This window comes from Dermacentor andersoni, chromosome 11, assembly GCF_023375885.2.
Source record: "Dermacentor andersoni chromosome 11, qqDerAnde1_hic_scaffold, whole genome shotgun sequence".
Classification (NCBI taxonomy): Eukaryota; Metazoa; Arthropoda; class Arachnida; order Ixodida; family Ixodidae; genus Dermacentor; species Dermacentor andersoni.
The window spans coordinates 69,710,587-69,726,775 of NC_092824.1; the positions used below are offsets into that span (position 1 = coordinate 69,710,587).

A 16,189-nucleotide genomic window follows, 5' to 3' on the forward strand; every position below is an offset into this window, starting at 1 on the left:
TCCCTCTCTGTCCGTTCTACATCTGTGTTGTCACATTAATAATAATAATAATAATAATAATAATAATAATAATAATAATAATAATAATAATAATAATAATAATGTGCTTGCATGGCTTCAGAAGCAAAACAAAAAAGAAGCTGATGCTGATCGTAATATCTATCATATGACACCTATGCCACTAGTTCTTGCAGGCACTGCAATGACATCGCTAGCCTAGACCATATGCTCTGGCGTTGCCCCTCGTTACGAGGCACAGAACAAATCAATGAATACAAGTGGCTCTCCGCTATCAAGAGCCCCGATGCCGGGGCGCAACTATGGGTTGTCCAGAGGGCCCACGATGCGGCGGTCGGGCAAGGCCTGACTGTCCCAACGTGGGAGCGGCCCGCAGCACGCTGAGTCGCGTACCTCAGGACCTTATTAAAGTTTTGCATCCATCCATCCATCCATCCAACTTGCATTGCAGTGTGCCAAGTTAAACAGAGCACACGGTGGCCAGAATGTGTACCTTAGGTCATGACATCAGCCATGCATCCTTGACTGGAAGTTGTCCCAAGATGAAGTGCAACATTAGATGAGCAAGAAACATAATGGAATGCCAAATGCGAAAAGTCAACTAGTATGGAGAAGTCTCCATATACCGCAGTCCAAGGTTCACAAGATGATTCGTATGTGCACAATGAATTCAGCAGTCTGGAGGACTCTACACCACCCAAACCAATATTATTCTATTTATAATAATCTAAACAGGCTACATGCACTGTAGACTTGCGACTACTCGAGTGACATGTTGTCATGATGAGTGTCATGAACAAAATGCTGCCCTTAACAGAAGCGAAGTCGGCGATCATGGCATTCCCAGTACATACTGAAAGTGCTTCCCCTCCGAGAGTCGTGACACTTTTGCTTCACGTTGTCAGGCAGATTTAGTATTAACACGGTTAACCACAAGGCAAAATTAGGGAATGAAAATAAAGCATTCAGCAACAAAAGTCTATGGAACACGAGATGTGAGAAAAAGCTCTATTCCCACAAAGCCTGAGCACATAGCCTTAAATAAAAAGTTTCACTCTGCAGTAGTTGTTGCTGCCTACACAGTGATAAAATTAGAAGCTCCACGCCTCAACACAGCAGAAATTCACATTTTACATAGAAACCATGTTGTGAGAAATTTCATGGACTACACTTCAAACAGCTACTGCAGAAACTTAAACTATGTTGTCCAAGAATATTCCATTTCACATTCATTCACACTGTAACATATGACGATGCCAACCAGCACTTAAGCAAGCATCTGGAACGGGTATGGTCACCATGAAAGGTGCAATTACCGCAGCATACATTCAGAACCAACATGCATGGTACCAGCAGAGAAATGAAAATGAGATCAGGCACCTCAATGTTTTTATTTCACCTCTGCCCCCTCCCCCCCACCCTCTCTCCCACAGCCACTCAACTCATGAACACACAAGCACATTAACCCCCCCCCCACCCCCACCTCACATGACAAAAATGGACATGACTAGTTCAGAAGTCACACGTGCGAGAAGAGCTGCTGTTAGTGAGTTTTGTAGATCCACACTTCTTTGCCCACATAAGCTGTCGGGAAGTGGGTGTGCAAGAAGCCCTTGATGAACTTCAAGTCGTAGTCCACCACAAAGTCGATCATGTGCTTGTACAAGCTGTTGTAGATGACGATGTAGTCTGTCATGCCTCCAAACCCAAACATCTTCAGGCCATTGGTTGGGTCCAGGAAGAAATCGCGAGACTCGTCCACATGGTCCTTCTTTTTCTTGATGTTGGGCTCGCACGTCAGGAACTTCATCTTGACGTTGCGGCGGTGGATGTGACTGCAAAGTGGCGACGGAGAAAAGGTTAAAGCACCAATATGGGCAAGCACAACGCAGTTACAAGAGTGGCTGAGTTCTTTGGGAAAGACTGGGATTGTACTTATGCGTGAAGCAGAAATTAAGAAAGAAAGAAAGAAAACATCGGCCACGTCTGACAGCTTGCGTGGCAATTGTTTGCTTCATGCTAAATTTCATGTATTGTAGCAATGCAGCAACTAGTCCAACAGTACCATTCAAGGATGTCAAATTTGCACAAGTGAGCTGACTTAAGCAAGCACAAAACCACCCTTGTAGCCTTTTGCTACAGCGAGGTGTGAGCTCAGATTGCAAAACGCTAGTCTGTTCTGAAAGTGGCCGCTCATCAACACTGAATCATCGCGTCAATGACATAAAAGCGCAGGCGTACAAAGCACGGACATGAAGAAGTTAAAAGGACAACACAAACAGTCTCCCTTTGTATTCGTGTTTTGTACACCTTCCCTTTCATACTGTGAATCTTTACCAATTGGTTTTCTGTCATTCTAAAAGTTATCAGTCATGAACGACCGTCTCTGCAACACCGTAACGAGGACACCCTCATTCATGACTGCAGTCACCATAAAGTTCGCCACAAAAATTATTAAAGCAAACTTTGCTGAACTCTGCTTCTGCGAACATTCTGCTAGCACAGGAATGATGGTTGGTACACGGATTTGTCTGATCTTTGCGCTTGTGGCTTCAGATATTCCTGTGGCTTTGTTCACTATGCTTTGTCCACCTCTATTGGCCTTAATTTTGAAGCATTACTATATTTCTAAACCCAGATGGCAACAAGATTCTGTGCGTGTTCGTAATCATTGTGAACTATTGCATCTATAACTCAACATTTTGTAGAAGGTGATCAGTTTGCAAAGTCACAAATCCGTTTGAAGCCAGAAGGACAAAGTTTAGGCAGATGTGTGCACCAATAGTAATTCCCACGCTGACTGAACCGTCACGCTCGCAGCTCCCACAGGCACTAGTACCAGAATTCCCTCTAGTAATTTTTGTCATTAAATCTATGGCAGTGGCCACGCACACCGCCGTCGGCCATTTTGGCGCACAGAAGGCGAAAGAGGGTCAACCTGTAGAAAGGTGTCGAGTGGCAGGGCATGAGGAATGCCACGCTGCTGGCACCGGGGTTCTTGTCCAGCTCCTTGTTCAAATAGTCCATGACCTCCAGCGTGCCCTTCTGGTGGAACATGCCAAAGTACAGGGCGGGAGGGAAGAAGGCCACACCCAGCAGGACGGCCAGCGTGATGCCCCACGAGCGAGGCAGGCGCGCCATGCCCGCCCCGCACACGCACATGGCAAGCGGGAAGACGGGGAGCAGGAAGCGGAACTCCTTGTGGCTCACGAGGCTGCAACACCAGTCAGTCAGGCTTAGCCTCTTGTTGCCTTTATAAGATACTAATATAATAGAGAGTTAATACTAGAGAGTTTCAGATTGCCTGTAAATGTACAAGGCATGGAATAGCAGTAACCTGGTATTCCATGCCTTCATAGAATACTAGGTAACTGGAGACATGGGCGATAGCAACAGGCACTGGTAGTGACATCTAGTGACACATTTTCGAAGTGCAATGCGTTCGACATGCTCTTGTGTTAAAAGAGCATTTATGTCTAAGAAAAACGAAAAACAAAAGCAAGGAAATCCTGCACAACCTATCTCATGATAATGCAATTAGCAGTGAAGCAACTTAGTGACAAACCACATAGCCATCACCGACTCCCCATGTATGCATGCGCAGCCGGGCTACTTTCCCATGCTTCTTTCTGGAAATGCGGCGCCATCTAGCGGCACTGCTGTGAAGTCCGCATATGACTCATATATCTATACAGTAGAACCTCGATCATATGTTTTGGAAAAAGAAATGCAAGAAAATATGTACAAACTGAGAAACCATACGATTTGAAATCACTAAAACATCTAACAGACTCAACTGTAGTTCACATCTACGTCATGCAAAGCGCTGTGCAAAACGACGCCAACACACACTGAGCTGGTGGAGCCTGAGGACCTTGGGATGCGCATTGTCATTTTAATGCATTAGTATTACGAGTGTCAAAGCGGGAAGAAAGTGTATGTGTGCTAAGTGTGAAAAGCCGGTCATGTGGCAGAGGTAGAGAGGGAATGGGAGAGCTTAGAAGAGTGTCTATGCATGCATGGATGCATGCAAGCACACATGTGTGTAGGTGTATGTGTGTATGTACGTACGTACTTACGCATAGTGCAACTGATGGTGGTGTGCTATGGACCACCGTCAGTTTCAGAACAATGCTTTGCAATGTGGTGAACATGGTTTTAAATCATGGATCCGGGACCTCCAAGAGGTGCGCCGTAATGCTAATGCATTTCTCTCGCATGAACCACTAAATTGGCACTTAATTTTTTCACCTTCGGCAAACTTATATTTGCACTCCTCCAGTTCAGCCTTGGTCAGCAGCTTCTTTGGGCGGGGCATTTTGGAGGGAAGATTTCACGTGACCACTCGGCAAAAATCGCTGTGGTACAATGTGCACTTTGTCGTTTTCCTATTGCATAGTGTTTTAAGATGGCAACAGGAAACCAAAATGAAATGGATAGCCAGAATATTATATATGATGCCACCAGAGTGAAACATCACACTCGCTTCATACCGCCTGCAGCAGGGAACAGTGGCGCACTTGGGTTATCACCTATTAAAAGTGTACAGTACACTTCGAACGGCGCTATGCCACACGCGCTGCCAGACAGATAAGGTAGACTCCCTTTAAGACGAACTCGAAGGGACCATGAAAATTTGTTTATCTAATCAGAAGTTCATCTTATCAGAAGAATAATTGGCATCATGACCAGGTGCATCCAAATATCTTACTTCAAAACGGTAAATGAAGTAGGCTTAAAGCGGGAAAAATATAACATACAAAGCATTTATTTAGTTGAACTTAATAGAAAACTGCTTTTAAGTGCTACTATTGCTTGGTTCCATCCAGTCTGTGATGAATGTTTGGCGCTTCTTTGCAAATTGGCAAGCAGCCAATAACAATGTCATCTCACTTAATGGCCTTGAAAATTCCTTCTGTGCCTTTGTGCTGCTGGAAAAAGTTCACAAGGGAGTTCAAGCAGGCATCTGCCGCCTCACAGGTCATCAGTGCAGGCTCCAAGCTAGCGAAAGTACGAAGGAGCGGGTTGAGCGTGTGGCAAAGCAATGCAACCTAGAGGAAAGTTTAGGTGACGAGCGAAGTGGGGAGGAGATATGAGGTGAAGCGTCACGGAGGAGGAAGGTAGGCGGAGGCACACTGAGTTGACCTACTCTGGCACCTGCTACAGGTTTCGTTCCCTATACGGATGTACCGGGTTCATCTTTTGATAACATTGTCCTCGTGCGCTTCAGTCACGGGCATGGCACCAGCGAGGGGAGGGAGGGGGGGTGTTGTACTTCGGGCACGCACGGTCTCATGGGCTTTATCTTCAACACAATCTGCTTTGGGGGCATAGTCTAGGTGGGCTGATGGCTCGTAGCTTTGTGTGCGCTGTGTTCTCTCCGCTCAGTTTGCATTGAAGCAACAGACAGCGCGAAGGACACTTCGCTCACTGCTGCTGCTGCAATTTCTCCCGCCAGCATTTTGACAGCGAGCATCCGCAGTCATCGAGTGTGATGTGCTCATGTCTGCCTGTGCGCGCTGACACCATGCTTGTGAATTTAGTTAGCAAGCGAATGTTTACGAGGGGGCATGTTACTCCGGCGGCTGCTGCATATAACGCGACCACACTTGTTCTGTCTTGAATGTGATCTGCAATGCAGACAGTCTAAGTGCATTGAGGGCCGATAGCTTCGTATGCACTATAGCACCCATACGCTTGCACATCACCCGCATCCACGAAGTGAAATATCACTTGTCTCTTTTGATTTCCTCCTCTTGTTTTTGCCTTCGTCCACGGGCAATGTTCGCCGCAGGCCTGCTGTAGGGTGCCTTGATGCACATGCCCCTGGGTGCGGGGCATTGAGGTGCCCTAGCCTCCAGGATAGGCAGCGGTGGCGGCCACTCCGAATGTTGTGCTTAATCGAAGAGCACGTCTGAGCCGGTTCGTCTTAAGCGGGTTTTGTTTTTTCATTCAGTCTATGGAAAACCAAACAAACATTTCCATGTTGTTCGTTACATGCGAGAATCCAGCTTAATCGAGTTCGTCTTAACAAGAGTTCACTTTAGATGCTTATCGCAATAGGGTTGGCAGCGACAGCTGTGAATGCAACATGCGATGAACCATGAGCATGAGGAGATTCGCTGGTACCAGAAGAGGAGACAGTGTGTGCCAGCATTTCTCCATGACACTGGTGGGCTAGTACTGCGGGGAAGCTGCCATGGTGGGTGCTTATGCTCTCGATTGTGTGTGCCTTGCACTTTTTCTTGTTCACAAACGGGACCTAGCAGTCAGAAAATGTACCGGGGATGTATTAATCGGTAAATAAAGAAGCCTAACTGTGTTGGGTCATTTTTTCTGCTGAACACCTGAACTGTGCTCACTCTGTGAGCACAGTTAAGCTTAATCTCAATGTAACAAACATGAATATTATGAAGTAAATCTAAAATACTTCAGCGTGTAACAAATATACGCATATAACGAATATATTTTGTTAAATTCTTGGGTTTCACATGCCAAAACCACAATATGATTATGAGGCACGATGTAGTGGGGAACTCCAGATTATTTTAACCACCTGTGCTTGTTGAACATGCACCCAATGCATGGCACACGGGTATTTTTGCATTCTGCCCCGTTGAAATGTGGCCACGGCCGTTGGGATTTGGTCCTGCACCCTCAGACTTAGCAGCGCAGGGCCAAAGTCACTACACCACCACGGCAAGTCATATCAAACACTGAATATAATGAAGATACTTCTGCATCAAATGCAAGTTTGTTATAAGGACATTCGACTGCACACTTGTGAGGCAGGACCTTCTGAATTCCTGTCCTGTCATTGGCTAAACTGTCTCTTGATGCGTGGAGCATATAATGAAGGAGAACTGGGAGAGGGTTGCAGGTTCATCCTCTCACCTGAGTACCAGCATGTGCCAGATGACGATTGCGACCAGGAGACGGCAGCGGCCGACCCGGATGCCCAACACAAAAGGCAGCAGCTGCAGTCCCAGCACAGCAGGCAGCCCCATCGTGAAGTACCAGTGCCAAGGGTGCTTGCCATAGTGGGCGCCAATGTCGGCCACAAGGTTGAGCCGCACGAAGTTCCACGGCGTGCACACCCACCGCCGGTAGAACCACCGGTCACACAGCATCAGAGCCCCGAAGCACAACAAGCTGGGAGTGTGGAACAGTTTGTGAGATTCACGTCGAATGGCCGCAGCAGAAAGGCCCAATGGGCACGTCAACTCTTTCATGACAGCTAAAGCTGAATCTGAACTTAACAAGGTAACACAACAAATTATCAGAAAAAGTGAAGTAAATGTCTCGCGCAAAAACTGTGAGACAGCAAAGAACAGCGTGTTAGCGCTTTGAGCAGGCCGAAAGATGCTGCACTGCAATGCCATTCGCATGAGCACCGCTGCAACGTCCTCATGCAACGACAGGCAGAGAATGCAGTAACCATCTTCATTGGATGATTTTAAAGCAGTCTCTCCTGCCGCCCTTTATTCAGGTCTCAGTGAGGCAAACAACTTGCCTACAGTACAATTTTGCAGGCCATAATCTGCGAAGAACTAGCAGATATGGGAGCTCATTCTGCGTGCACTGTAGCCAGTTAACAACTCCCAAATGCTTCCTGTCGTTCCCTTAGTCAGTGGTCCTCTGCACCTACACCAATGTGTCACTTTGCAAAAATAATGAAAAGGTAATGTGTTAAAGTGCACTTGCAAAATTATTTACAAGCTAGGCAATAGTACATAAAACAAGAAAAAAAAACAATTGTGGAGTCTTACACATGACAACCAAGATATGATTATGGGCACATGAAGTGGAGACCCGGGGTTAACTTGGACCACCTGCGATTCTTTAACATGCATAAAGGATGGTACACGGGTGTTCCACAATTCAACCCCATCGAAATATGGCCACCATGACCAGGATTTGATCGCAAACCCTCGGGCGTGCACTGCAGCGCCAAAGCCACTACGCCATCACGGCGGGTGCGCAAAATAATATGGCTTCTTAAACTGATCCCAGCTCGTCTTGTCAGATCATTGTCTTTGTTGAGGATTATCTTCATCATAAACGCACATCTTTTATTTTTACCGCAACTGTGGCTGCATGTAGCTGTTATCGCAGCTGAGCGCATATGCAGCCTGCTCACTCTGTTTTAGAGGTAATCATCATCATCATCCTTGCACTCGTGTGTGCAAAGAGTGGGCATGCCGAGACGGTGTAGCATTGTGTGTATTGTCTTCCTGCACGTTTAGTATTGGAGGTAGCGTAATCTTGAGTTTCGGAGATGTATAGAAGCGAGAGGCAGCCGAATCATTTACTCCTTGCTGCTGGCGCTTTTCATGTAGGGTCGTCCCACTGCAGGTGACAGAATCGGCCGTGTGGGCAGAGTGGATGTGGAAGCGTGGCTGGCTTTGCTTCGTACCGCCGATGTGAAGATACCGCTGATACGTAATGAAGCCGTACCTTTTCTCATCAAATCTCAAATTCAACAAAATTATTTTTTTTCTCCCTCATTCAAGTTGGCTTTTTTTTTATTGCCCAACCGTTCAGAAAATCTTGCACCCTCTTCCAAGTAAGAAAAATTAATCGGAAGCTGTAGTTATTTGCATAAAAGGTTGGATTTCAATACAACGAAAGTTACATATAATGAAACAAATTGCCGATGTTACCGACTTAGGTATATCGAGGTTTAACTCTACGTTATTTCATATTTAGCAGCCAGTACTGCGGAAGCATTATTTTTATTCAAATATAGATCGACCTCTTTTCTTTATATTGCCTAAAAATGAGCTATCGACCTATATTTATGACCCAAGTATCTCGACCTATACCCGTGACCATATCTAGGAAAAGGAACTAACGGAGATCCTTCGGTGTGCCCGCCATAAAGACAGCCAGGAGATTATTCAGACTGGATTTAGGGAACGTTCCAAATCCGACGCACTCAACGGCATTGAGGACAACATTGTTTATTGTGACGAGGGTACCTGCAATGCGTGTAATGAGGAATATTTCTCTGGTAGTTCCCGGACGAGGATGGAGCTTGTGGCGTTGACTAGTGAGATTTAATAGCCAAGGTTATGGTAAATAATGGTGTGTCATGTTCAATGTTCCTCGTAGTTTAAAAAAAGATACAGGTTGACCTATATTCAAATTATACTTTTTATTCCTTGGCGAGTTTAATATATAGGGTCAACATATATTCATGTTCGACCTATATTCGAGTAAATACACTAGTGCACTTATGGAAGTATTCACAGAAGTGACAAGCGTTGCCTGCTACTTATGAAACAATGAAACAGAGTATAGTTATAGCTAGTGGTTCGACATTAGTGGCTCAACATCACGCCCCACTTCGTTGTGACAAAACTGCCTTCACATTGAAATAATTGCATAGCATTTGTTCTCGTCGCACTAACCTAGGGCAATCTGATTCTGCGTCTCATTTGAGCCGCTTCCAGCTTAAAACATATCAAATTGGGCCTCCGAGTGATTAATTAATGTTGTTACAAAAATCAGCATTTTCTGCATATGGAAATAAGCTAAGGTCGTACCTTGTGAAGACCAGCCTCTTGAGTAGGAACATCCTGGAGTGTGATGCCCTGGCTAAGTGCAGAGCGATGAGGGGAAGCCAAAGGACCAGGGCCGTGGGACGAATCATGCACGACAAGCCAACCAGCCACAAGTAGCCCCACGAGGTGCTGCAACCAGGAGGAGGCAGTGAGGGAGCAAAATCATGAACACTTATAAAAAAGAATACAGTACAGTGTTTGTTTTCTTGATTTTCTTTTTTTTTTTAGTCTTTAAAACAAACCTTTCTCTGCCTCTTCACCCCAGTTTGGAAGTGTTGGTTGCCACTGTCTTGACAGGTGGACAAATACTAGAACTACTGAGTGTGTGCCCCAAATAGCCCCTTCAGTCACAAATTGTGACTGTCGATAGATTTGACGTAGTAGTTCTGCGGAAACGCGCAAGGTGGAGAGAAGTAATGAATAAAAGGAAAATCAGACATCCGTCCATTCGTAGCAATGGCTACAAAGGAAACCCATACGGGTTCCTCGAAAGAAAAGCCTCATAGTTGAAGAAAAATTCGTCCTGGTCCGGGACTCGAACCCGGGACCACCGCCTTTCCGGGGCAGCCGCTCTACCATCTGAACTAACCAGGCGGCTAGCAGATGGCAGGGCGAAGTCGAATTTGTTGACAACACACGAAGCAAAGGCAAGTGTTTGACGTAGTAGTTCTGCGGAAACCCGCAAGGTGGAGAGAAGTAGGCTTCCATAGTCGATAGATTTGATTGAAAGGTGCTGGAGATTGCATTGAAAGTAAGTCAAGGTTGATGATGCTTTCTGCATTTTCTAGTGAGCCATCATAATTACAGAGTAATGAAATACCTATTTAATCTGCAGTCATTCATGCTGCATTTCTTCAACAAAAAGAATTAAATCTCGGCTCCAAGTGCATGCACAAGTTAGTTATTGGCTGCCAGCGTTCCAAGGTGAGCAAAATTACTTTTTCGCCATAAGCTGATGGAACATGGCATGTCGAACGTCCTGTTGCGTCACCAGACAGACATGAAGTGAATTCATAGCATGTTATGCATGTACTCTTTTTATTCTAATGTGTCACATACATATACAGTGGATTAAACGAAACTTCAAGAAACCAGGGAAATTGGTTCCGTTTATCAGATGTTCCATTTACTGAGAGACAATGGAGAGAGCATAGCATGAATACAAAACCAACCAACCCTAAGGATGGTGTTCTGTTTAAGCGTTAATTCCATTTGAGCGATTTATGCTTATCGAGATTCCACTGTGGTATACAGTTTGTAGTAGCGCCGTCTCTTGTCGGTTGTCTAGGTTAGATGGTGCCGAGAGCATCTAGTATTAGTCTGCGACACTACACATTCCATCAAACACGATAGTGCTTTCAGCGGGGTGCTCATTTGGAGCAATACACTGCTCTCCAAATTCAAATGGATTCCCATAGGCTAAGCAGAGTGTTCAATTTACCTGAAGCTTACTGCTTGCCGTCTTTTTTTCTTGCCACCAGTGGACATGAGTGGCAAAAACAATTTGTGCACATAAATGCATATGCCGTGTCTGTAGGGGCCAGACAACTTGGGCCACTGGGTATGTCCCACGGTGTCGTGGCTTCCATCACATCGTGTGTGCGTTGCGTTCAGGGCGTGTGCCCCTGAGCAAATGCCCAAACAGACAAGCGGAACAAGATCCAAAGAGCTTGGCAACAGAAAATTCAACAAGTCAGCTACAGAGAAGTGAAGAAATTGGCACAAGAAGCAGCCGAGTATAGAAAAGCAAGTGAACAAACTGGGACCAAAGCATGGACAAGGCCCTCGTCAAGCTGCTGTGACAACTTTTTGCCCAGCTGTACCTCCAGTTTTCTTTGTTCTGGTAAAAAATTTTGATTGATTGACTCATCTTAAAGAAGGTGAAGGCTTAAAATAACCATTGGGTTGAACAAGAACATTTTTATTGAACTGCAAAGCCTGGTGCAGAATGTGAGCATTGGCTAATAAATTCCATGTGCATTTGCCTCGCATTGATATGGATGTTGCCTTTTCATCTAAACATTTTTGTCTGATCGCATTATTTGCATTGTGACATCACAGTAAGGGCTGACTTTTATTGAGCCTGAAAGACACGGCGAAGGACCCTTGGCACAGCTTAAACATTCTACTGAATTTGTGCTATTAGCATTGTGTTTGCATAGTATTTCCTTTAACATTTTCTGTAAACATCAAAGAAAGCTTCACTTATCCCTGATTCCCACATATGCATGGGATCTGCTTTCTTTTTTCAAATAAAAAGGTACCACAGGATGGCCCTATAGGCATGCACACTGCCCGGGGCGGGGGGGGGGGGTCATAATGTCCTTACGACACTCCTGCCTCTCCACAGTCACACAGCAGTGAGCATATGGGCACACATGTGGACGGAGGTGCCTGTTCAGCACACACTAACTTCTCAGAGCAAATCTAAATTAAACCTTTCTAGGAGTGACGGTTCAGCTATAGCCTTCTTTTTTTTTTTTTGTATGACACTCACAGCTTGTTATCTGGTCTTACTTGAAGCACCAGTACACACTCATACACACTCATGACCCAATGTGTGATTTCCGCAAGCTAATGTGGCCTTGACAAGCATGATTGTGCATGCCATCTGAACGATGCCATTACACAAAGCTTTGCACAACAGAGAGGATTCTCATGTAAATTGTAGAGGAAAGCTGAAGGGCGGCTCTCCTCCACCAGGCACTTGTTCTGCAATCTTTTTATTCTCACTTCCCTGCCTTTTGATCTTGAGGGCCAACTGCATAAGTCGTGGTACAAGATTTATCATGGTAAGTGGATTTGCCATGGTCAGTTGTGTTATGCTATGTCCCACATGAAGTTACTCCCATTCTTCTTTGTTTGTTCATTTTTCTTACCTGTGTAAAAGGACTAGTCTATTCTGTATTAACATGCTAGTTTTGTTGGTATTATTCTGTACCGATATTTCTGTATTAACAATGTTATTCTGCATTGTTCATTATTTTGTGTATTATTGTTTATCTTTTTTTTTATTCATACCGTGCTGCATAATATAATAATTTTTTTTTATCTATTACCCTTATAACCTTGTGCTCTGGGACCTCCTTCTGTATCTTCATAAATGTATTATGAATTAACTCAATAAAACATGATTTTCAGTCTGATTCAGAGAAACGCACCGTGCATATTGCCATTGTTACCCTTCAGCATGCTAAGAACTACCACTAACCAGCATTTAAAAAAAAACAATAAAAACGGAACAAGAACAACCAGACAGAACAAGTGCTTGTCTTGTCTTTCTATACTATTAGATAGCAATAATTTCATTCATATATTATTACATCCTGCCTTCATCCATCTAGTGCGCACGTACCTTGGCTGCTTCTGGCCGCCCCATGGGTACATGGAAAGGGCCCCAGCGGTGAAAACCTGCTCAGCAACATTGGTCAAGGTTCGGGAGGCAGTGTAGTGCAGGAACCACGAAAACAGTACGGACAAAGATGTCCAGCAGGCACCCTCATAGCCAAAGAGGCGGCGGCCCAACTCCACAGTCCAGTAGTCCCCAACAGCTGACATGAGAGCCTGAACGAGGCGCGGCACCATGGTCTGCAAGTAGAACAAGATGTCGGGGATGTTTTCACTGGCAGGTTTTCATACAGTTTCACTACAATTTAGCTACAAACATAAGGAGGTGTTCTGTTGCACACTTTCGAGGTACAACCACTTTGGCTAGATTTCACGTGACTAGCACCAGACGTGTCAGAGCCTCAACAGACAGCATTCCTGAAACAGTGCCAGCAACTCTGTCGATTGTACACGGCAACATGTCGATTTTATCCGCAACAATGAACGACCAAGGATACCTCTCATGGATGACAGGATTTTTGTAATGGGGACACTACAGTTAAGTGCAGTAAACTGCACAAAAGAAGCATGAATTTCCACTGGTGTGGTTATTGCGAGTCCCAAGCTAGCAGTGAGACCAGATAAAATCTTTGTCAGCTTGCCAATTAGTATTAGCCGTGGCATGCTATAATCACTCCTGCCACTCTCTGGAATGCTGCTAATCTGTATTGCTAATGACAGTGGGCTTTGTTTTGGTGCTGTGCTGCCTCCATAAAATTTTCTCGGACCACCCAGTATCACAAGAAACGCCAATATCAGACTACAGCCCACACACACACAGTGTACGTTTTGCAAGACTCAATTTCAGCTTTAAAAATAAACGTTATCAGACTGCGTACACCTTCTACACAGTCCGTGGGCTTATACCGATAAATTGAAATTGTCGGGCTTAAGCACACATGCTAATATGAACTCCACAGCGGGGAGCTCCAGATTAATTTTTGTGACCTGGAGTTTTGTTTAACGTGTGCCTAAACCTAACTTCACAAGCTTCTTTTGTATTCCACACCCCTGTAGGAGTGCAGCCGCCGTGGCTATGAATTAAACCCGTGACCCTATGTCTAGCAAAACAACACTACAGCCACTGAGCCACCACGTTGGGTAAATATTGTTCAAAATCAAAACAGAAACTAGAGCCAGCCGGCACTGCACATGTAACAGGTGTCAGTACAGGGTCATGCATGTGTCACTTAAAGTGTTCGAAACAAGGTCTTGCGCTTACCACTGCACTGTTATTGCTCAAATTTCACAGAAATATTGTATTTTGGAGTCTATGTCATTTGGTGTAACACTTGGCACAGTTACTTGCCTGCTTCTTTTTTTTTTTTTTTTAGGAAAAGAATGATAAACCGCTTTCGTCTGTGAGAAAAATGGCTGCTGCAAAAGAATGCGCTGGCCCAGACTTATGTCACCGCCTGCCGGCAGTTGCAGAAAGCAGCTGTTCAGGGAGTCTTGCCACTTGTTCCAAGGTCCCTGTGGTTTTACCATGGTCCTTGGTAGCCCATGGTAAAACCACAGATGAGGCAGTGCCGGGCAACATTGCTTGTGTCTCTTTTGAAATCGGAGAAGTGCAGGGCAAAATTAGCTTTGAAGAAAGACGCAGGAACATGAATCAAAATAAATGGGTGGCTATAAAGTGCATAAGTATCTGTAGCTGAAAAGTGTGGACACAGATCGAATGGAGGAAGAAGTAAAGAAAGTTGGCAAACAAGCACAGGGTAACTGGAAGTGTAAACAGACAAGCAGGATTAGTAAAAAAAGTGAGAGAAACAGAGACAGCAAATTGGATGCAAAGATTAGACACAAGAAAGACCACGGGGATTTACAAGAATGAGAGTAAAGGAATTAGAAGGGAAAATCTGCACAATACACAAAGGGCACTGCCTTACTATTTGAGGCTCGAACTGGTTGTTTAAGGAAGAAAACATACCAGAGCAAATACTCGCAAAATGAGCCATGTGTATGCTGCAGCAAAAATCCTGAGACCACTCTGCACACCCTAATGTAACACAAGGGGATTCACCCAAAGAGACCTGTAGGTAACGTACACCTGAGCTTCCAAAAGCGCTTGGATTTAAAGTGGATGGAAGCATCAACCAGTCAGCGGTCGAGATATGCAAGATGCGCTTAGAGTATTAGTGGAAAAAAAGCAGGGAAGAGATTGATACAAACGTATCCGTTACAGGCATGGGTAGCGGTACCAGGTGTTAGGCAGCCTGCATCGTTACACATAAAAAAAAAGAGGGAAATTGCCACATCAATGTGACGACAGCTAGGGTGCTTCCATAACTTACCACAGTGAACACGGTGTCGATCTTGAACATTTTGAGCAGGTAATACTGAGCCGAGATGAACATGGGGTATACAGAGCTTCGAATGGCATACTTCCACTCCCACGTCTGATAGCCATATCTGAAATGAATATTTCGAACTTAATCAGCGTCACATGCAAACAAACCAACATGTTTGCGTTGATTTTATGTCAAAGTACCGTTGAACTGTTTTCTTCGGACGAGGCAGGTCAAGGCTGTACTGTCAACTCGGAATAACGGCATTCGAATGTTGTGTGCATCAGTCATTAATGCAGTCATCATAGCATGCTTAACATGGCTAAAAAGGTCGGTTTGATATACAAGCGATCCAACCGGGGGGTTTGATTGCTTGCAGAAGGAATAAAAGTGCCCAAATTTACCCGAAAACAAACTTGTGGGCCACTTCCAGGGACTGCCAGTACTCGTCAGGGACGAACGAAGTCATCACGAAAAACGTTCCTCCGCACCGGAAGAGCACGAACATGAACAAAAAGAACTTCTTGGGAAACTGCCTGTCGGTTTCTGCGAAATCGTAATCGTGACCAAATTACTGATCGCTCGTCACATTACAGATAACACTCGTCGGCGCAGAACGATCGGATCTGTGTTGGACGCACCTGTATCCATCGCCTCCTGTTTCATCTGCTCCACCTTGGCCGGTTCTTCTTTCGCTGGTTCCAGTTTGTCAGCCATCGACGACAGCCACAAAGTTCAGATCGGAACAAAAACACGGCTTCTCCCTGCGGCAAGGTTTGATTTCTCCCCCGATGCTCGCAAACATTCCAAGATTCGAACACCTGCACGAGCGCGATCACGGTGGAGGAGCGGCCCAGAGTTCACTTTCGTTTAGCGTCTTCTAAGTAGCCGCCGTCGCAGAAATCGATTTGCAATCCACTTCAAGGCTAG

The 16,189-nt window shown here is 45.1% G+C and overlaps 1 protein-coding gene across 1 annotated transcript; it reads right to left on the bottom strand.

The window, feature by feature from the left end:
* Positions 1–1,500: 1,500 nt before the first annotated feature.
* Positions 1,501–16,163, bottom strand: PIG-B (phosphatidylinositol glycan anchor biosynthesis class B). The gene is made up of 8 exons (XM_050167943.3): positions 15,901–16,163; positions 15,664–15,805; positions 15,266–15,383; positions 12,940–13,172; positions 9,567–9,713; positions 6,913–7,170; positions 2,957–3,232; positions 1,501–1,853 (listed from the first exon to the last, which is right to left on the bottom strand). The coding sequence occupies exons 1-8, from the start codon at positions 15,974–15,976 to the stop codon at positions 1,562–1,564; spliced, it is 1,542 nt and encodes a 513-aa protein (XP_050023900.2). The 5' UTR covers positions 15,977–16,163; the 3' UTR covers positions 1,501–1,561.
* Positions 16,164–16,189: the final 26 nt, after the last annotated feature.

Coding starts and splice junctions, on each gene's coding strand:
- PIG-B (XM_050167943.3), bottom strand. CDS start 15,976: ATGGCTGACAAACTGGAACCAGCGAAAGAAGAACCGGCCAAGGTGGAG. Junction 15,806..15,900: donor ACAGGAGGCGATGGATACAG/GTGCGTCCAACA, acceptor ACGATTTCGCAG/AAACCGACAGGCAGTTTCCC. Junction 9,714..12,939: donor GGCGGCCAGAAGCAGCCAAG/GTACGTGCGCAC, acceptor TCCTGGTTGCAG/CACCTCGTGGGGCTACTTGT.